Below are 23,068 nucleotides of genomic sequence, written 5' to 3'. Positions count from 1 at the left end.
GAGTGAAATTTTAACCAAACAGATTCGTTAATTTTATAACACAATATATGCAGGTATACAATAATTTGTATTTCATAAAATATTTTGATGAATACTAATGCTACAAAGTGATTAGATAATATAAGCATATTTTAAATATTATATATTTTGCAATATTATCAGCGCGTCATATTTAATAACAATGTTGATATGAACTGAACTACAGCGGATTATATGAACTACAGCGGATTATGCCAGGATAAATAATTTACAATTATTATTTATATTATCGGCATTATTAAGTATTTTATATTACTAGGTTTTTAATATTAAAATTTGTAATTAGCTTGTTACGCAAATAAGAATCCACAATCTATTGATGAATTGTAAAAGAATTAATATCTTCTAGATATTATATTGGTACCTAGACAATTTTATATTGTTTTCATTTTAATTAGCTCCTAATGACGTTATTTCTTTTTTTTTGAGACTTAAGAATCATTTTTATCTCTATACAGTTTAAGCTTATCCCATTGCACAAGATCTTTTTTACTATCTTTACAAGCCCAACTTTCGTTTATACTTGTATCCATATGTATCCATATTATACTTGTATCCATATGTATGTATTCATATTTACACTTCTATATATATGTCTATATTTCAGCAATAAACTGAAGAAATATAAAACATTTCATTCTGTATAAAAATATTTTTCATCTCAATCCTATACAAATTAAGTAACGAGTTAAAAATTGAAGCCACAAATTGCCTTTGTACGTTGCCTCATTACTAGGCACAATTACTATGCTTTTAGGTATAAATAAAGAAACGAAACCCGAATTTTAATTTCATTATATTTTCACAATTCCTTCGAAAATAACTACGTGATAAATCTACTCACGTATATTGAATAACAAGAGAGTGTACATCCGTGGAGTTCAGTGAAAGCAAACGAATTCAATATTTCAGAAAACGCGAGGAGATCCTCCGGACACAATAATAGATTTTTCACGGCGTTACCGATGCAGTTCCTTGAACCTTCGCTAAAGCAGCTAGGTAGGACATCGGATTTGCTGACACGGAATCCTCGTTCTTGAACTGAACCCCTGGGATCCGAGGCAGATCCGACTCAGGGTAAATATTGGAATCACGATGAATCTCGTAGATCGACCGTATCCTCGTAGCCTGACCCTTTCCTATAACGATTTTTGTTCCTGCAAAACTGTTACGTTTTAGAAGAGATTTACCCCGCCAAAAAATATCCACCCGATTTCCTCGATTTAGGTGTATAACGATAAAAATAACAGTCACGATGTTCCAATGTCGGATATTAATTCCGGACGTCGGATAATCGAAGATCGTTTGTTACATCCATTTACAAACGTTCGCTCGCGATAGCCTTTTTTTTAATTAATATTGGCTTTCAGGTAAAGGGATCTTTTACTTAGTAGTAGGACAATATATATAGCGAAACGAAGTAATTATGAATTTAAACTTTACTGTCCTTGCTTTTTCATCACGTTCTTCGCTTCTTTATTTTCTTGCAATATTTCATTTGCAAAAAGCGTGAATTATAGAAGGAGAGATTGTAAAATTATTAACTATTAAATAGTTAGAAACTATGTACGTTTCAACGATATTTATTGAAATATAGTATCTATTTGGAGTTATATAGACAAGATAACTACCGGACATTATAATAGTATAAATATATTTTCTATTAAATTAGTATAAAGTACATGCTTTCAACTGCTTTGGAAAATTTATAAAAATTTCACGTTACTTTTGGTAAAGAAATCAAAATAGAAATTTAATAAAATTTTACTGAATCATAGGACTCAAGAATTGAAAGAATGACATCATATTTTCAATTTTATATTAAAATCATATCAGCCTTAATTAAAAATTCTATGAATAAAAAATGTTCATTCTTGTTAGTAAATTAATCTGAAATATAAAGAATCAATAAAATTTATCAATGTACCTCTACACTACGAAACTGTTTAAAATTACCAAAAACGTTCAAAAGTCCAAGATGCATGCAACAAATTAAGAATACATTACAATATGTTATTCTCTTTGAGCCTCTAAGTAAGTAAACTTATAATTTTATTATTGATTATAAAACTGTACAATACTTAGTACTGACTAAATATTAAATCGTTAAATCAGTAGCAAGTGAAACATTTTATATAATATCAAGAAAGAAGACAAACAAGCAAACTAGTACCATACCATTGTGCAGATTAAAAATTGAGTAGTTTATTCTGTCAACTTTGTCATCTTCACATATATTCCGTGTGTTGGTTGCAGGAGAAATAGTGCCTTCTTATCCATATCGTATTTTTTAAAAGTTTTATCGCATACTTCGACCTTGAATCTCGATAAAATAGTGATAATTGCTATCTTTGATTGGTTTTTAGCGAATCTTGCACCTGAAAATAGAATTACTCAGAATTATTTATTGTTCTATCTTACAATTAGTAGAGTTATTCAAAATTATATTATATGTATATCTTGCATCTGAAAGCAAGATTATTCTAATCTAAAAAAAATCTACAGAAAATGTCAAACCCTTTATTTTAATTTAATTAATAATTGAAATAATGATTTAATTGAATAATTAAACATACGGCGGTTCGTATTTTAAATACGAACTGTATGAAAATTTTATCTTACCAATACAATTTCTCGGACCGTCGCCAAAAGGTAAAAAGAACATTGGATGTCTGCTTTTCGCGTTGTCACCGGTGAACCTCTCAGGATCGAAAACTTGTGGATTTGGATAAACTGCCGGGTCCATTTGAATCGCGTAAACAGGAATAAAAACTTGTTGACCCTTTGGTATGGTAATTTTCGTTCCTGAGAACGTGTAATCTACTAACGCTGTTCTGGAAAGCCATACTAATACTGGATACTTTCTCAATGTTTCTAAAGGAAAGAAAAGTAAATATATTATTAAATTATTCAGTACATTATTATTATTAAATACATCAACTTATTAACACTATTTTTCAATCAGTAAATACTGCCTTAACTTTTGAAGTCAATAATTTTTTAAAATTTTCTGACATACTTTGTTTTTGTTTTTTTAAATTTGATGTACCAATAACGTAATATGATATTCAATGAAAGAAAAATATAATATAAAAATTTGATTTAAAGTATATGGAAAAAGGAATATAAAATATATATTGAGATAAATTATAGATATTCTAAAATAAATTATAATAAATTGTTACAAAATAAATTGAAAATGTTTCTTGTTTATTCTCTTGATTATAATATTTCTGTTGAAATTAAAATGATTATACCTTGGAAACATGCGTCCAAATACTTCATCTCTTTTATACTATCGTACATAACCACCCCATTAGTCTTTTGCAAGACATTCTTAATTTCTTCTCGAACTTTCTCTTGAATCGATTGATTCACTGCCAACTCGTACAGAAAATGACTGATCGTTAGCGAAGACGTTTCGAAGCCGGCAGCAAAGAAAACGAAAGCCTGGGCCGTCAGAAGGACATCGTCTATTTCTGGGCATATAACATTTATAGTTTAAATATACACGAAGATATCCATTTGTAAGTCCCGAACGCAGAAAATTTACTTTTTATTGAAAATCCCTTTATCTTTTAAAAATTATATTTCTATGAATAAGTAAACCTTGAAAAACAATTTAATCTGGCACTGTAAGATAAAATTATTTTTACTTTACTGCTTTGCAAATTGATAACAAACACTGTATCGAGGTAGAAAAAAAGATAAAAACATTTTTTGTGCACAACAAAAAGATATTACTTCGAAAGATTTGATGGAGTATTTCAATTAATATTTCGCTATCTTAATCATTTTTTAAAATAAAATACACGTGCAATTTTATTATTTATGAAAAACACGTAGCAAATATTAAAGGTAAAGCGTCCAAAATTTTGATGTTCCATACTCTGCTGAATTATTTAAATAGATAAATTTCTAAATTTGTTCCATTTGTACAACAGAAATGTCATCCTATATAACGAAACAAATTAAATCACGAAATTATAAAATATAATTAATAGATCGTAAAATTATAGAATTGTCATGTAAATTAAATTGTAAATTGTAAATTATAAATGAAATCCACGTTTACCTAGAAGGCGGGTTTTGTCCGGATTCTGCTTCAAGTCTATCAAAGAGTCCACGAAGTCGTATCTTCGCACATTGTGCTCAATTCTGTAATCTATACTCTCCTTGGTGATTCTCGTAAAGAAAGCGGCAACATCCTTCTCGACGAAAAAACGACCAAACAGTTTAAACAAAAACGGATACTCCCTCAACCTGTCCCTAATCATCGTCTTCCAGCTCGTCTGAAAGACTTTCCTGCCCATTTTACGGAACTCGCTGTCTTCTGCTGCGAGCGCGTTCATCTCGATGCCGAAAGCGCAAGAACCGATCACGTCCGTGGTAAATTTCGCGGAGATTTCACGACACTCGATCGGCTCGCCCTTCGCGATTATCCTTTCCAGATACCGGCCAAAGTGTTCCGAGCATTCTAGCAACAAGTGAAACATCTCCTTCAACTTTCCGGAGGTGAAGACAGGCGAAAGTCTGGTTCTTAAGGGCCTCCATCTCTCTACTTCTAGCCTGAAGAGATGTTCCGATAATGGCTCGACCTATAAAATATGCGTCGATATATTGGGAAACTTAAGAAACGCTTTTTATCGCTGGGAAGCTAAATTGAAGGAAGATTTTCGGGAAGGCTATTTACTTCCTTTCAACCGTCTTTCACCTACATTTTCTATAAAAATGTATATACCCCGAGAAAGGAAGCACTAAAACGTGCAAATAGGTGAAACCTGGAGAATCGTGTGGCATATATCGGTGAATTTTGTGTGAGAGATCGAGATTATAAACAATAAGTGTATGTATATATTCCACTGATCAAAAATACACTGTCATTGCAATAATCATTATAGTGCTAATGAAATTCAATAAACTCTATGAGTGCTCAAAGAAATCAATAGTCTACAAGTTTAATGACAAGTACATAACAAAGCATTCACCTCTGAATTATGAATATAAATGAAATTGAATTGTATATATTTTGATATATTTATTCAATATATCACAATATGAATTTTTAATAATTATTTTAAACATCTCAAATTATCTGTACGAGACTCTAGTAGATATTAAACGATCAAAAAATTAGGTTACTACAAGGTGCTCGCACATTCTTGGTACTGAATAAAAAACAAAGAGCATTCGAATAATAATTTGTGCATTTAATAAATTTAATTAATTGAAAAACACGTATTGAAAATTATTTTGAAGAAATGTAATGTACAAACTACGCGCAAATCAAGTTCTTCAATTTCAAATAATAATATTTCATATTCCACAAGTCGTTGCATTATCATTCAGATAATGCGTTATCAAACTCTAAATATCGCATCCTTCGATGTAACTTCACAATACAGAAATAGATCACTGCTCAATATTGTATAATAGGTCAGTTTACAAATTATTCATATGTATTTACATGTTTCGAGACATTTGCTTAAAAGTAAAAAAAATTAAATAGTTGCTAAAAACAAATATTGATTATTACTTATTATTACAAAATTATAGTATTATTTAACAACTGTGAAATTATTACAGAGAATATCTCTAAAATTATGGTATAACCATTTAGAAAGTTCTATGTATATAAAAATAAAAATTTTAAAAATTGAAAATATATTCAAAATAAAAATTTTTTCATTTAAAGTTTTCAACAAAATTGAAATTTTTATCAACTATGCTTGAATTTGAATAATTTGATTATTCGATCGACTATTTAATAAAACTTTTTCATAACATCCTTCCGTTTCCAAGAAAATTAAATTTTCAAACGTGAAATTTTCACAACTCTTAACAAAACATATTCAAACGCTATTTCTTTTCTTTTTTAACGAGACTTTTAACGGAAAAATTTTATTTTACTCCCATTTTTCACTCCTTTTTGCAAGCAGAGTAACGTCCTGTCAATTTTCTGTCTGGTTCAGAATTAACCAACTTCAAGTATACTTGATTTTCTCGAGGGCGAAGTATTAAATGAAAAAATGTTATTCTTTCTTCTCAATTTGTTTTACATGCAAAATTTCGCTTTGATCGATTCTACTACGATTAAAAGAACAAGTCTATACAGAAAATTTAATTTAAGAAACCTGAAAATAACGAGAAGTTGGATTAAAGTATTTTTATCAAGAAAAATACTATGAAATTGAAAACACACACACTCTTTCAAAATTATCTTATAAATCCAACAAATATTGTACTCTAAGCACCTAAGGGCGTGTGTCTTTTTAAGCTACACATTTCCTATCCTTGTTAATTATAAATAATTCACTTCTGAAAAGAGTAAGAATTTGTACTTTATTAATACAGAATTTTATGAGTCTCAGCACTTGGATGTTTCTAATTATAAAATGTTTAATAAACAAATCAATATCTTTCCCAAAATTTTCATTACAATATATATTTATGACGAAATCTAAAAGTGTAAATAACAAATTTTAAATTTCACATCATCCTTCTTTTCCATACATAAACTTTTCACATTTTCCAAGTAAACTCACGAACTTTGTATCGAAAACTCACCAGTAATTAAAATGTGAAATATAATACTACATACCTCTCGATAAGGACGCTGCGTTCTTTCAGCAAACTTGGGAAAATCTTTAATAAGGACATCTTTCATCAGATCCGGGTCTCTCAAAACTAATAACGGATTATTTCCTGCATACAAGCCGATCACTGGTTCGTCCTTGTAGTCATAATATACCTTCTCGAAGCAGTCGTGAATACAACTTCTTCCCAGAAATATATCCTTAAAGTTCCCGAAAAACGGGATAGGCCTCGGTCCTTTCACGCCACGTTTCTGCCAAAATTCAAGCTTTGATACAGAATAATAATAAATCAGAAGGAAAACAGCGACGACCAATCCAACCGCCTCTGTTATCGACAAAGACATTTTATTTCAATTATTAATTTCAAATTCCGCGTTCGAAATTCCGCACCAAATGCACAAACTCGAACAAGAAGCGCCTTGCGATGTGTGTAATTATCCAAAACGCGAGTGAAACACGTTGATTTATAGACTCATTTTGCTCCACAGCTTTCTTCTTTCCATCCGAATACGATCTCTGTTACGCTTTTATTGCCGTGACCATAACAATGTTTGTTTGACATTATCACCACGCACTTATCATGCGTATCACCATGACTTGTAGCTTGGCTTGAACTAACGAAATATATCAGACCGTTTTATTTGCTTCTGCGATGCACCCGTTCTAATACGACTAAAGAGAAAAACAATCGTAATTCAATGTATTTTTGGTCTTTTTTTAAATTTCGAAATCCGTAAATATCTTTGATCGGAAGATTTAAGGACTAAAGATAAATACAGATAAGAGATTAAAGATTAAGTATCTCACGATTACCTTTTTAATGGATATGTCTTCGTTCTTCTTCAAAATTCGTTCTTCTTCTTCAAAATATTTAGTTACTATTTCTTATCTCCATTAGACTGCTGATTCCTGCAAATTCATATTTTTAATGTTAATATCATTAATATAATACAGTATTAATAATTGTCATTATTAACGTTGCAATATTAATATAATCAAAATAATGTAACTTTGCTAAAAAAAAAATTATATTACATACTAGAAAGCCATTGCAACTTGAGCGTGTATTATACATTCTATATTATATTTTCTGTACGTTACGATGCTTCAATGAAGACACCAATTGTCATAATATTTTCCAGAGACTTTTGGCGTTGGAGATTCAATTGCTCGACCTGGAAAATCCACAGCCAAAGCATGAGCATTCATTTCCAGTCAGAGTAGCGTCCAGAAACAAGCAATCGCGCCGATATTGAATTCCAAGAATCAAAACAATGTTCCTTGATACGTTTTCTGGTATCTCCGTGTTCGAAAAGATGTATCTTTGGCGGATATCAAAGCGTTTCAGCAACAAGTGTCGGAAATTCTTCGTCTTTTGCGGAAGCTCGACCGTGGAGAGCCGATTCTTATAATGGACACTATTTATATTCAGCGACATCGCGGAAGTTGCTGAAGAAAGATAAACAGAGATAGAAGAGAAAAAACACCGCAGACGGGAAAAATACGCATCTGGGAATGAGGTAAATGCAAAGTCTTCCTTTGACACTTGATAGAACGTTTACTGAAAGTTGGCCTTTGATAGTAGGTTAACGCCATGTCATACCAAGTGTACAGAGACTCGTTTACGATGGAGATTTTAATAATTGGCTTTTGAATAATTTCGTCTTCTGCTTCTCTGGCGACGAAACTCGTGCGTTTGAAAATGCTTCGTTCGAACCGGAACTTGCTGGAAATCTGTTGGAGAGATTAGATTTTCTTCACTCATATTTAATTTTATAGTTTTCAATATATTTTTTGTTGTTCGTATGCTTAGAATTTCTTATTAACCTGTTAACAGACCAAGACTTCTATAAGTATAAGATTAATAATTAATAAAATCTTTATTAAAATAAATCTAATTAACTTAATAAAATTTTTATATATTATTTTTGTAAGACGTAGTATTTCATTTCCATTAAAAATAAATCATATCATGATTACATTTACAAAGAGTGACCAATAAATTCTTTATTAATTATTAATCCTATAATTTATTTTGGTTTGATCAATCTCAATCTCGGTAAATGTAATTATATGATATAATGTATTTTCAATGGAAATGGAATACTATATCTTATAAAAATAATAGATCTTCAAATAAACAAATTATTATGTTCACAGATATTAAAATCTCAGTGACAAGTTAACTCGTCCTTTCCAATTAATAAGTTATTACAAGAACAATTGAATTTGATATTTATTTGACACTTGTATGTACTTGTATATATTAGCTACTTAATGCAATATTAGCAGTCTGTGAAACTTTCCATGACGTTTCTGTAAATTTCGACAATGTTTTTTAAACAGTAGTAAATTTTTGATGGAGTCACCGATGCAGATCTTTGAAGCATCAAAGCCAGAGGAGTTCAAATTTGCTGATGCAGAATCCTCATTCTTGAAATAAACTCTTGAAATCGAGTAGATCAAACTCATTGTCAGAGTAAGTATTGAGATCAGGATGAATTGCCCAGATCGTCGATTACTCATTTAATTTTTGTATGACTGCTTTTAAGGTGAAACCTGGAAAGATACGATACAGTTAGATAGAGTTCAATAAACGATTGCATGTACAGTGATTGATAAGAGAAAATTTAAATAACAAATAACACGAAATAATCCATAATTTTATAAAATGAAATTATATTTAACAGGAAGAATGAAAAGATGATGAATGAATAATTTTCATACCAATAATCATGTACATACCAATATTACGTAAATATTTTTAAATTATATTTTTTATCATTCACTGTTATCTCTGTTGTATAGAATAAGATGCAAAACTTCAAAGTAAATACTATTTAAAAATTTAGTTGTCTAGAATTTATAAAAATGTATAAAAATTTTGTCGATAGTTTTTACTTTTTTGATAACACCGTGCAACAAATTTTTATTCTTTTTTTCGTGTTCTAATTTTTCCCTGTTACATTTACGTTTGTAGTTTTTCGTGCGTTGAATACAAATATAAAAACCGTTTTTCTCCATCACTCTCAGTTTTTGAGAAATTCAATTCTGAAAAAAAATACGAGTTACACAACTTTTTCCTACAAAAAATAATTCTATAGACTATTCTAAATATAATAATATTGTAAGAGTATTACATTATTTCGTAACATTATTACATTTTTATAGATATTTATCTGTTTTAAAAACTGACTAATCAAACTTAAATATGACTATGTACTTCTTTAATAAATGTTATATAGAAGCGAAAAATTATAATATGTTATAATGTTATATAGAGGCCAACCCTGTCATTCTGTAAAAATAAAAGACAAATATTTTTTAATACTTGTATACTAAAGGCTTATTACAAATATCTATATTAAAAATATAACAATGAAAGACATGTGAATCTAGAAACATGTATCAGAAATAATCGATTCTGAAAGAAAGTATTCTGAATTAAAATTTTGAGTTATGAATTGAGAATTTTAAAATTGAAAAGTTTAGGAACATAAAGTAAAGTAAAATTACGTTGCTTCAGAAAAGAAGAATATTATTCTTCTCCAGAAAGATTGGCTACGAAATAAGAAAAGTAAAAGGAATATGAGGAACAGTTCATCAGAATTTATGCTTGAGTGATTTGGTCGTACAGCTTCATGTTCAGTCATCAAAAATTTTTGACACATGAAATCCTATGGAAATTATTTTGATTAAATATATGATGATCTGGAAAAGTCGCAAATGAACATAGTTTTATTTCAATAAACATTTTACAAAACTCACGATCAAATAGAATCTTATATACATAACTGTACACATATATATATATATATAGATATATATTAAGCTAGACTTATTATTTAGATTAACTTATTATTTAAATTAATCAAATTAAATATTATACATTTAATAACATCAAGTATTATATCATAAATAAACTTATAAAATTTCACATTCATGATAGTTAATAGTAAATACAGAACAAAGAGGAAAAAGAAAGAAGTATAGAAGAAGAATATAATTGCTGCTATTTATTGATTATTGAAAATTCAAATATGAGAATGTAATTGCTGCTATTTATTGATTATTGAAGATTAAAATATTATTATTAGAATATTATAACGTTATCAGGCTGTTGCAAGTTTTGTCATTTTCAGGTAGATTCCGTCAGCAGGTTGAAGAAGGAATAATGGTCTTTTGTCGGGTTTGTATACTTTACGAGTCTTCTCGCATACCTCCACCTTATATTTCGATAAGATAGTGACCATCGCCACTTTCAACTGTACCTTGGCCAATCGTATACCTGAAAAGAAGATTATTTGATATTATACTCAAAATATTTTATATTTTATTATTGCTAGTATTAGTATTACTAATAATGTTATATCTGAAGATTATTTATTTCACAATTAGTTATGATTTTATGTAAAAGAAGAACATTATGAAAGATTCCAATTATTCCGATATTCCAATGATCGACATTAATACTAATTATATTATGTATGTATACTTCGCACATTTTATTTCTCATGATCTTATTTTCAGAATCAGAAAATTGGGAAACGTATATATGCAGATAATGTTGACCTCTTCCATAGTAAATTATCGTCATTCAAAGAAAGTGTAGCTAATGTTACAATATCTTTACAATATTGCGAATAAGTTAAATATTTGAAAAAACTATTCTTTAACAAAAATCAAATAGATAATGTTTTGATGAAGTTATACTTATTCACTGTAATATAATTAGCACTGTATCATGTCCATTCAAATTATTATCTTTGTATCTGATTGGATAATAATGATAATATTACTATTATTAACACTATTATTATTATTTTATAAAAGTTTGTCTTACCACTACAGTGTCTTGGACCGTCTCCGAAAGGTAAGTGAGACATTGGATGTCTTGTCTTGATATTCTCCTCAGAGAATCTGTCAGGATCGAACGCTTCTGGATTTGGAAAGATTTCTGGATCTCTTTGAATCGAGTAGATAGGTATGAAGACCTGCTGACCTTTTGGTATAGTAACTTTCGTTCCTGAGAATGTGTATGGTTCCATTGGCGTTCTGGAGAGCCATTGTAGTACTGGATATTTTCTTAGAGTTTCTGTAAAAACACAAACAATATATTAATGTTGACAATGAATAATCAATTGAATAATTAAACAATTTATAACCCACTATAATCAGAATTTTATTTTCTAATAAAAGAATATTGTGATGAATGAATGTAAAACTGAAATGAAATTGAAATGAAATTTAAAATATAAAATATAAATTATGTGATTTTCAGAGAACGTGATATTATAGAAAAAAATATTTCTAAACGTACGATATTAATGATAAATCATATGATAAAATATTTTAATGAAATTTGCCTAAGAATTATACCTAACATAACCGAAGCCAGATATTTCATTTCTCCTAAGCCATCATATGTAATCTTTCCATCGTATTTCTTCAAGACAGTTTGGATTTCTTCTCGAGTTTTCTCTTGAATCTCCGGGTTCCATGCAAGTTCGTACAAAGCGTTGCTGATGGTCAATGAGGAATTTTCGAAGCCAGCATTGAAGAAAAGTTGGGCCTGAGCTGCCAAGAACAAATTGTCCACCTCTATAAATGAAAATAATGTACTTTAGACATTTTTAGACATTAGACATTTTAATATCTCTCTTATTCTATTCAAATGAATTAATTATTTTAAATATTTGATGTAATAAAATTTTTTATTTATAATTAGACAACTAAAATTTATATTATTTCATTTATATTTATAATTATATTCATTTTAGTCTTTATTTTATATTCTCTGTGATAGAAAATAAATAGTAGTAATATACAATTAAATTAAAAATTCCAAAATGGTATAATCTAATTCAAAATGGCACCAATTAAGAATCAAAAACGTTTGTACTATAAGAGAAAAAAAAAAAGAGTCTTGCCTTTAAGGTTGAGTTTTTCCGGGTGTTCTCTTAAATCTGCTAAAATATCGATAACGTCCTTTAGGTTAATGTTGTTCTGAATCCTGTAATCCATCGCTTCCTTCATAGATGATTCGAAGAAATTGACAACTTCGTGATCAGTGAACAAACGACCGAAAATTTTGAATAGGAATGGATACTCCCTCAATCTATCTGTAAGGAACTGTTCAATATTCGTAGCGAGAGCTCTCTTTCCCATTTTACGAAACTGGCTGTTCTCGTCTGTTAACGCGTTCGCGTTGAGACTGAAAGCGCAAGCAGCGATCATATCAGTGGTGAATTTTGCAGCAGTGTCACGAAATTCGACTGGCTCGCCCTTCTCAGCTAATTTCTCTAGATAATTGTCGAAAGTATTGGCACAGTCTAACATCAGGCTGAACATCTCCTTTAGCTTTCCCGACGAAAAAAAGGGCGAAAGTTTGACTCTCAGCGGCCTCCATCTTTCTGCATCCAATCTGAACATTTGCTCAGACAATGGTTCGATCTGTAAAATTAGAAAAATTTCATTCGTTAATTATGTAATCGTTTAATGTTGTATGGAGAAATAGGTTTGAGAATAATTATGGGCGTAAATTTTGTGTATTTATAGAATTGATAGAGTGGTGAAAATGATCAATTTAATTGTAATTTTTCATACCAATTTTCTAGATTTATAATGGTGCATTTTTTTCGAGATTCCAATGATTACTCGTGAAATATATAAATAAAGGATTGCCTTCTTTATTGTGCTAGAAACTTTTTCCCATTTCATCTCTCTGACGCGAAACTTTTACTCTTCAATCGTTAGTAGTTCTAGTACTGATACAAACTTTCACTTACAAGTCCGGAGTATCTCTTATTTTAAAAACAAAATAAATTTTTTACAAATTTAGAGAAATAAAAGTGTTGTAATTATAAGTTTCAATTTTAAATATAATCAATTACGAATAAAATACTTAAATAGCAGATACCGAATATCATAAATAAAATATTCACTTAGGAATTGAATAGAGTATTTACTAAAGACTTAAATATTAGAAAATACTTTAGTTAATAGTTCAGTTAATATTAGAATTAAATTATCTACTAATTTATTTACATTATATCCTTTGAAATCATTTGAACATATTCCAAAGTTTCGAACATATCACAACTTATTGGCATATCGAGTACTAAATATTTCTGATATTTAATATTAAAAATTCTACGAAAATTTTAAAAATCAATTTTTGTTAATTTAACAAGAAATATAATGTACTTTCATAGAAAATGCAAAACAAACACGATAAAATTTATTGTGATAAAAGAAGATGCTCTTAAACTAGATATTGATGCTCTTAAACTAGATATTGTGTAACATCATAGTAATGTCGCAACTGATAAATATTAATATACATATACGGTTCGTCGTTGTAATAAAAGAATTTCAACTAGTGTTATACAGATAACTGTTATAAAGATATGAATTAATAGTTAATAGCCAAGAAGCTTAAGTTATTGAAAAATGAAATGGATTGATGAATATATTTTGATAGATTTAAATAATTTTATGATTGTAATTTCGCAATTTTTACATTATTCGAAATTTTAAATAATTTCATTGTTGAACTTTGACATAAATTTAGCAATCATTTAAAATGATGAATAATATTATTAAAATGCTTATAAATATTTTCTTTATTAAAAAAATAGCGCAATACATTGTACACAATTATAATAAATCGAGTTCGAACATGAATAAATGAATTAATTATAAAAAAATAAATTAGGATATTTGCTAGCCTGAACAAACAACTCTTTCGTCTTCAACATTTTAGAATTTCGTAATAAAATAATATATATCAAATTTACAATTTATAACTAATAAGGAAATCAAATTAAACAAAAAACGTGCTTCAAGAACTTCACAAACTTTACATATGAAACTCTACAAACACGATTAAAATACTATCTCTGGAAAACTTGTCCAACTACTTTTTTCTTCTGACAAATTGTACATAACACATATTTGTCAGGATGATAATGATAAAATAATTCATTTCGATAACCTATTGCACGTTTTAAGCATGAGTTTTAATCACGTATGATATTTGAGCCTAAAATTATTAAACATACACATTAATTTAAATATAATCCAAAAAAAAATTTGATAACATACTTGATAACATTAAACGAAACAGTTATGTAAATAACAACATCAAATAATGAAATTTTTATATTTAATAAAAGTTTGGAGAACTCGTAATCTTCGCAGTAAAATTGAATTTTTGACAACAGATTTGACTATCTGGCTTCCGAAACAGTAGCTTTGATAGATAATTCACCAGAGCAGAGAAAACGAAGTTTACAACAAATAATAAAAGAAAATAACAATCAAGAGCAACGCTTATTAGAAAATGTTAAAAAGAAAAGAAATTATTGCAGTGACGTTTCTAGCTACAAACTACAAAATTTGCAATCGATGAAAAAAGAACAGAAAAAATACGGCGTCACATGAAAAAGATATTGAACTTTTATATTTGTTTGTACTTTATTTTCAAAAATATATTTGAAATCTCGCGAGAAATTCTATTTTATCTCCAGTTCCAATTTAAAACAACGTGAACGCTTATCCAATCAAGCAGCGAATAAATGGCTCACACAATAATAACTGTAGGAACTATTGCGATTGAACGCGATTTTCAGTAGCAGAAGTATTACAAATCGCAATAAACCCGCATAAATATACAAAAAAAAAAATAGCTCAATCCGTGGCAACACATCTTGAAATAAAAACAGAAAATTTATATATAAATATAAAAAAGATCGCAACTTTTTTGAAAATCTCAGTAAATTATAAAATATTTAATGAACTACCTACAATGAACCTAAAATGAACTACCTAAAATGAAAAAGGACAACTTTCGTTAAAACTCAAATATATACCAAAATCGCCTAAAATCTCAATATCTCCGTAAATTGTGTGCACGAATTACAAGCTTCGTGCTGAAATGAAACGTTCTCGAATAAAACATCCAGTGTCAACATACGTACCTCTCGTACTGAGCCGTGGGTTCTTTGAGCAAACATGTTGAAATCTTTAATAAGCACGTCCTTGATCAAATCCAGATCCCTCAAAACCAACAGCGGATCGTGACCTCCGTAGACTCCGACCATCGGTTCGTCTTTGAATTCGGTATAGGCCTTTTGGAAACAGTCGGTGGTGCACTCCTTTCCCAGCAGCACATCCTTGAAGTTACCCAAAAACAGTAGAGGCTTCGGGCCATTCACGCCACGTTTCTTCCAGTAGCTTAACTTTATCTTCGAGTAATAATAAAGCAGAACGAATACGGTAGCGATCAACGCAATGGTCTCTATCATTAACAAAGACATCCTGAATTTCTCTAAGTCCGAGTTTGCCTAGTCGAAATTTCACCGAGTCGATAGGAACTTAGCACGATTCCCGAAAACGGGACACGCGAGAATGAAATTTAGTTAATCGAAACGATCTCTTCTTATCTTTTATGGCCCAGTCCGTACGAAAACGCCTACTCGACGCTGTCTCCAAGAATGCGAATCTGCTCATGTGGTTTGTCTCTTAAATACACGCGGATATCGAAGTTTATCGACACGTACGATATCCTCTGTTTGAAGACGTATTCTGAAATTCGATTACGCCGCCCAAACCGCCCCATCGAGCACCCTCCGCGTTCATCATCACGGCCATCATTATCGGCCAGACGATCTTGTTGGCTCGTCACATTTTACGCAAGTGCGCGAAGAAATCAACACACGGTCGTGACGGAAGTCGCATTGCATTCTTTAAGAAGATTCCGACACTTTCGACGCATTGCTTGAGACGCATTTTCGCCGATGGAAAACTACACATGTTTTGTTATGGAAAACTTTTGTTGCGGATGATAATTGGGATTTTTGTTGAGTCGAACTGCGTGAAAATCTTCGGACACAATACGATAAGTATAATTGGATATAATATGGAAAGTGGAATTGATACAATTTTTGTGTTAATTTTTATTGTAATTGTTGGTTGAAATTATGTTAACAAGAAGACATCGTCGAATGTAAAAATGAATTCCAAGAAAGATGATAAACTGTGAATAATTTTATAATATTAATTTAATTGATATTGTACAAACTATGTATCTATAACAATTAATAATTTATCATGGAAATATCTTTTTGAAATTCCACTGTTATTTATTTTTATTTTCCGCATTAAATTGTAGTTTTCAATTATGGAACGAAATTTTTTAATAGAATATTTTAAACGGACCTGATTTGAGATCAATTAAATTTTGTTAACAAAAGTTGCTGGACTACAAAAATACATTTTTCTGACATTTGACTTGGCAGATTGCTGTACATACAAAATGTAGAATCTTCTGGTGAATATTAGAGCAACTTGGAATGTTTAATTTCATGTTTTACGTAAAGATTAATAAAAAAACAAAGTCAGAAACTGTATCGTGCAAATTATTATTGACAATTGCATTCACTCAAAATCACCAAAAGCCATTAAATTAACTTTCAAAGCGCTTTAATTTCAATTAAGATCTAAATTTCCAAATGAACTTCTCGAGACTCTCAATGAGAAAAATTCCATCAACAAGCAGGTAGATATTGAATTCCAACAGGCAAATATTCCTGGCCACGCGAATCCTCGGTATCCTCGGCTTGGAAACATATTTCCAGGCGGGTATCAAAGCGCCTTCAGCAACAAGTGCCAGAAATTCTACGACTTTGCGGGACCACAGCCCGACCTAGGGGAACCGATTCTTAATGGACACCATTTAGATTCAGCGATACCGTGTCGAGAGAGTGAAGAAAGAAGGGAAACAGAGAGCAACGCAGAAACACCGAGCCGAAGAATATGCATCTGGGAATGACTTTAGACGCAAACTCGCGTGATAGTTTCGTAAGATGTTTGCTGGAAGCTGTCCTTTGATAGTTCGCCAACGACATATACCGAGCGCACTGAGACTCGGTATACGATGGAGATTCTGATAGGCGGGCTGTTGAATAATTTCACGTTTCTACTTCCCTGACTAGCGACGAATTTCGTACGTGTTCGAGAATATTCGTTGAACTTTCCGCGAAACATTGAGAAAGATTGTTTCAGCCGATATACGGGTTTAACGTATTAATAATATATAGCCAGCAAGTACCAAAGTTACCGTTCGCACTATGGATTTTAAACGAGTTTTGCAAACTTGATTCGATTTCGGAACACAGTTTCATGACGGCGCGACAGCGCTTTTTGCACGAATAGATAGATCATATTCACGTTTAACATTTTAGTTTAACATCTCGAAGCTTTACTTATTCGTTCCGCTTTGCTTCTATTCAATAAAGTTTTGAAAGTTAGCAGGAAACTGTATAAGAATCGTTATTGATGATTTTAGACCTTTTCCCCTTGATAAATTAATCCTGCTACGATCATTTAATTTTTGCGTTTCGATCTTAATCTCTGATTCTGTTTTAGGAAACAGAAAGTATTTAACATAAGTTTTAAGAAAGTATTTGACATAAATTTTAATTGATAAAAACCTTTTTAGATACGAAATTTTTTATTTAAACGATTGAGATATTTTTAACGATAGAAAAATAGAAGAAATGGCCAGAAACACGTAGCAGGGTTAAGTATATACAATATACTTAAGTTGATAATAGCTAATAATAGTTAAGTTAATAAAAATATTTTTATTCAAACATCCGTTTGCTTCTTAAAACGACAGTGAAATTAGAAAATAAAAATGCGAGAATCCCAACAGTTAAGCTAAAAATCTTGAAAACTCAGTGACGAGCAATTTTTTATCCATTATCTCTTTGAATTTCTAGAGAAATTTAATAGTAAAGAATTCTATATCCTTCACAAAATTTGAATTTGAACAAGAAGTAACGAATTTACGTAAATACTACACACGAGCACGAGAGAGATAAAAATTTTTAAAAAATTTGGCCATGGAATACACAATATGAATTAAAAAACTTTCGTTGCAGATGATAACTATCAGAAATGAGATCAAATATTTTGCGTCCATATCTGATTTGCACTTCGAAGCACTTCGAAAAAAAATGACATTGCTATAGATATAATTGTACTCGGATCAAATAATCGAATCTTTCACAAGTACGTTAAATTTACTATGATCAAATTTCTGTCTTTGAGCGAAACAGGAAAATCAAAATGGTCTCTTATAATAATAAAATTCCATTTTGCATTTTACGTAATAATTCATAATTCAATGATCTTGATTCTACCATAATTCGTGATAATACAATTTGAGTTTATAGTTTGTATAATAATTCATCATCTGAACGAAACAGAGGAAGCAAAAGCATGTTGATAATTCACGATTCTAATAATAATTCATGATAATTCAATTCATGTTGGCATTTTATCGAATAATTCGTGATTTTATGATCCTATTGATATTTATTATATCTCTTTAATCTTCAATAGAGATGATATCTACGTAATTCACAACTTATCTTCTTACACTTATTCAACATTGAGAGTAGCGTATATAAAATGAAAGATTAAGATTATCAATAAAATGAAGTCTGATGCAATAATAAATATTAAAAAGACGAGAAGGTAATACTACGTACAAATCCGCCATCCGGTCATCGCCTTTCATAGTTCCCTATCCAAGAGTTAACCGGTTAAAACCATATAACTGGTTAAAACCCTAACCTCTGATACCCTTGCGATAACATTTTGTTTACAATATTGGAAGTTTAACAAAATCGAATATATGTACGTTGCACATATAATATCTGTGATATGTAGTTTCTTGTTTTCCAGAATGCAATTTTTACAAGATTCTGCCGAACGTCAAAATAGTTGCTTAATAGATAGAAAGTACATATGTCATATCAATGACTGTAAGTGATTCCAGGATAAAAATTTCTAATCAAAATAAAAATCATCCAAATGTCGAAATATTTCTTTTTCCTCTTTCAAAATTATGTAAAGTTAATTTTAGAATGATGCATTTTGCTATTCTGGGGCAATTTGATCAAATTTTTGATAGAAAACTGCTTTAAGAAAAGTTAAAATTAAATAGACCATATTGAGCATAGTTGTTTTAATTATTAAATACATTGTTATCGTTAGAAATATTAAAGTTAATAAAATAATTATACAATCATATAAAATAATTTGCGTCACATTTGGATTAGATTACTCAATTTCCAAGGACTTAATTATTATTTTTCATTTCACTATATTCTATGTCATAAATGGTATCTCAGTACACCTAACTCAATATCGATCTCTAACTCCTGCAGTTATCTATGACTCAACGATATCAATTGAAGGTTTGTAATTTCCTACACGAACTTGAACTCGTTACGAATGAACCATAACTTGTATTATCTAATATCAGTGTAAGATTCATCGACCGAATACCTTACATATGTTCGTAAACAATTATATTTATTAACATTTATAAAATATTTCAAATATATCTTGTGAAAGATATAAAATTTTTCATATTGTCTACTTTTTTTATTATTGTATTTTAATAATTCTACACAACTCCAAAAATCGATCTATACTAACAACAAGACAAATATTTTTGTTTTTTAAAAAATATAAATATGTGTATATAATTTTCACTATTAAAAATTTAATGAAAAAGATAATGTCCTAAAGATTAATAGATTGAACTTTTTTCCCTATATTCTTTCTTTAATTTCTAATCAAAATAATCTATTTCAACTTCGTAACTTACACTGGATATCAGAAATATTTTATAGATACAGTTAAATTTCTTATCAATTAGATTTCGAATAGAAGAATGAAGCAATACAAACTTTCTCGCATAAATCTTCTTAGCAATGTCATTTTTTTTTATCATTGATTTATATATAATTAGAAAATATTTAAAAATTATAAAACATGACAATTTATAAGATTTATTGAACGTGGAAATTTTTAAAAGCAGTCGTCAATACATTTAGACAGATAACGAATAATTAAAGAATGGTAAAAAGAATTGATAACAATATTTGGAATTACAATTATCACGCAAATATCAAAAAAGATCAAGGGTAGTCGAAAAATCGTAAAAGGATAACGATATTCTCAAATAAAATTAATTTCTTCAGACATACAATGATTCTTATTAATTTTCGATGTTCGAAAGATTATTGTTTCATATATTCGTTTATAATAGTTTTATTGAATTAATTGTTTTTTATATATATATATTGTATAGAAATATAAATTTTATTTAATGCACATAATTTTTGCAGAAAACAAAAAATTTGAACAATGAATAAATTAACATAAAATTTATATTAATCTTATATATCTCAGGTAGATATATTGTATGTTTTATATGTATATGTATGTAAAATTAATTTTATATTCAAATTTTATCATTCTTTATTGTACCGTCCCTTGTACAATAAAATTTGTGTACTAAATCAATAAAATTTGTATTAAATATATTAAAAAACAATTGATCCAATAACATTATTATAAACAACATTCTCTTTAATAGCATGCTGTCCAAATATCAATATTTAAAAATCATCACTGTCTGTATATATATTTATTCTTTCATCATAATTCTTTGCGATTGAATTTTTTTTTCCTTCTTTCGTTTAATCATTTATGTGTAATTTGCCATTTTGAACTCTTGAATATACGAAACGAAGTATTTTGTTATAAATGGAAACATTCCATAAATTCTTAATATATTTCCCCTGTTTATGGAAATAGATAAACGACAAAACTTATCGTTATCGTATTTCTACTTTTTAATCACTGGTAGTGTATCGTATTATACATAATTCATCCGCAACTTTTATGAGATATTCGATTGAATGTTACACAATGCATGTATATAGTTGGAACTGGCATATCGTTCGAAACTTACGAAAACAATATTAAACATCAATCTTATTAAGCTCATTCTACAAATATCACTCATAATAAATTATACTTTCATTTGTGGAAACATAGTGTAAAAAATTATTGTACTTCAGTAACATGATAGGGAATAAAAGATTTACGTGAAACATTGATTTGATAGAATATTATGTCTAAATGTATTTATCTGCATGTGAATAATTAAAATATTAATTGTAATATTGTATCATTCATCAATCTTCCATAGAAAATTTATCAATGATATACAATCAAAATTAGAAAATCGAATAATCCCTCTATTTCGAGAAACGAAATGGACACATTGAACATTTTCTCTTATAACTCCTATAACTCTCCTAACTTGAAAATTAAGACACGTAAGACATATAAGGTTCATAAGAATCACCCTGTATATCTTTGTACGCGGATTTGTTATTGATTGTTACGGTAAAGCGATTAAAACATAAAATAATTACTCGGCTTTATTTTAAAATAGAGGCAACAAAAGAAAAGAGAGAGAAACACGTAGAAATCTTTGATCCAGGGATCAGAGAGTGAGTCGAATGCCAAACACGTTCCCCTTTTATAGTGCAATAAAAAGAGAGAAATCAGCCCTCGCGCCCTCTTTTAATGACCAACCCCGCGGAACGTAAATCGATACGCTTCGCGACGTAGCGCCGGCAGGCATTCATTTAATTAACCAGTTTCGACTGAAAACGAGAGAAAGAAAAAAAAGAAAGAGAGAAATAAAAAGGGAACAAAAGGGATGGAATAAAAGAAAAAAGGATCGAAAGGGGAGAGGGGTGGAGATGAAGAGGGTAAAAGAAACAGCGTAGGAAGAATAAAGGGGAAAGTATAATCCGGCGGTGAGGAACAGGCGAGCTTCGTGTGTTGTTCCCAAACGTCTTCGTTCACGTTAGAAACGAAGCAGTTTACCAACGGAAAAAGCACGGCGTGCAACGCAACGGTGGGTTCGTTATGCCGTCAAAGGGCGAATCGAGTTCCACTCAAGCACCGTTATTAAATGCAACATGCAAACGTGTTGTGCAACATTGATTTTCTCTAATTGCCCCTTGTTCCTGGCCCCGTCATGGCTGACTTCCCAGCGAATCGTTACCGTAGATTGTCCTCTCCCGTTCCGCAAGGGGAGAAGGGGTTAATTAATATGCATTGTCATTTAATTCGTCCCCATTGTTGGTACGTGCGCGGAACGAAAAAGAAAAAAAAGAAAAAAACAAAAGGGAGAGAAAGAGCCGGTCGAAATTTCGCCGACGGGCTCTTCTGCGAGAAACCAGACACACGCGGATTATGTATGGAGGATTCTCAATTTGCGAAACAAACGGTTGCCTCTTCTCTCTTTTTTTTTTAGCTGTCGTTGATGAGTTACAATGGCTGTTTGTGCGTTTCTACCAGTGGAAGAATTATTCAAATGCAGAAAATAAGTAATTTTTTAGATATTTTATATTCTTATATTCTTATATTAAGTTTGCAACGATATATTTTGGGAAATTTGAAAAATTCGCTCATGGAAATTTTATTAATACCGCAAAAGAAGAAATACTACTACTATCAAGATATTAAATCAATGGAGTTTGAAACAT

General features: G+C 29.9%; 2 protein-coding genes across 4 annotated transcripts; both read right to left on the bottom strand.

Annotated features, from left to right (window-relative positions):
• Positions 1–452: 452 nt before the first annotated feature.
• On the bottom strand, positions 453–7,130 carry LOC122529037 (cytochrome P450 6a2-like). Of its 3 annotated transcripts, none has more exons than XM_043654766.1 (6): positions 6,641–7,130; positions 4,115–4,637; positions 3,297–3,518; positions 2,662–2,913; positions 2,218–2,417; positions 453–1,196 (listed from the first exon to the last, which is right to left on the bottom strand). In XM_043654766.1, the coding sequence occupies exons 1-5, from the start codon at positions 6,977–6,979 to the stop codon at positions 2,245–2,247; spliced, it is 1,509 nt and encodes a 502-aa protein (XP_043510701.1). In that variant the 5' UTR covers positions 6,980–7,130; the 3' UTR covers positions 453–1,196; positions 2,218–2,244. The 3 variants fall into 3 exon arrangements, with proteins under 3 accessions (XP_043510701.1, XP_043510702.1, XP_043510700.1); XM_043654767.1 differs by having other exon boundaries at positions 453–1,178; XM_043654765.1 differs by lacking the exon at positions 453–1,196 and having other exon boundaries at positions 2,073–2,417.
• Positions 7,131–10,676: 3,546 nt separating this feature from the next.
• Positions 10,677–16,152, bottom strand: LOC122529071 (cytochrome P450 6B1-like). Its single transcript, XM_043654853.1, has 5 exons — positions 15,617–16,152; positions 12,566–13,088; positions 12,015–12,236; positions 11,479–11,730; positions 10,677–10,923 (listed from the first exon to the last, which is right to left on the bottom strand). The coding sequence occupies exons 1-5, from the start codon at positions 15,953–15,955 to the stop codon at positions 10,748–10,750; spliced, it is 1,512 nt and encodes a 503-aa protein (XP_043510788.1). The 5' UTR covers positions 15,956–16,152; the 3' UTR covers positions 10,677–10,747.
• Between the last annotated feature and the right edge of the window lie 6,916 nt (positions 16,153–23,068).

The sequence above is a fragment of the Frieseomelitta varia genome, unplaced genomic scaffold, assembly GCF_011392965.1.
Source record: "Frieseomelitta varia isolate USP_RPSP 00005682 unplaced genomic scaffold, Fvar_1.2 scaffold_277, whole genome shotgun sequence".
Lineage (NCBI taxonomy): Eukaryota > Metazoa > Arthropoda > Insecta > Hymenoptera > Apidae > Frieseomelitta > Frieseomelitta varia.
This window is presented reverse-complemented; position numbering and strand designations above follow the sequence as displayed.

Excerpts from the sequence above, each read along its gene's own strand:
- LOC122529071 (XM_043654853.1), bottom strand. The coding sequence starts at position 15,955 with ATGTCTTTGTTAATGATAGAGACCATTGCGTTGATCGCTACCGTATTC. Across the intron at positions 11,731-12,014 it reads TCTGGCTTCGGTTATGTTAG|AAACTCTAAGAAAATATCCA; the intron begins GTATAATTCTTA and ends GTGTTTTTACAG. Across the intron at positions 10,924-11,478 it reads CGGTCCAAGACACTGTAGTG|GTATACGATTGGCCAAGGTA; the intron begins GTAAGACAAACT and ends TCTTCTTTTCAG.
- LOC122529037 (XM_043654766.1), bottom strand. The coding sequence starts at position 6,979 with ATGTCTTTGTCGATAACAGAGGCGGTTGGATTGGTCGTCGCTGTTTTC. Across the intron at positions 4,638-6,640 it reads CGCAGCGTCCTTATCGAGAG|GTCGAGCCATTATCGGAACA; the intron begins GTATGTAGTATT and ends CATATTTTATAG. Across the intron at positions 2,914-3,296 it reads TTTGGACGCATGTTTCCAAG|AAACATTGAGAAAGTATCCA; the intron begins GTATAATCATTT and ends TCTTTCCTTTAG.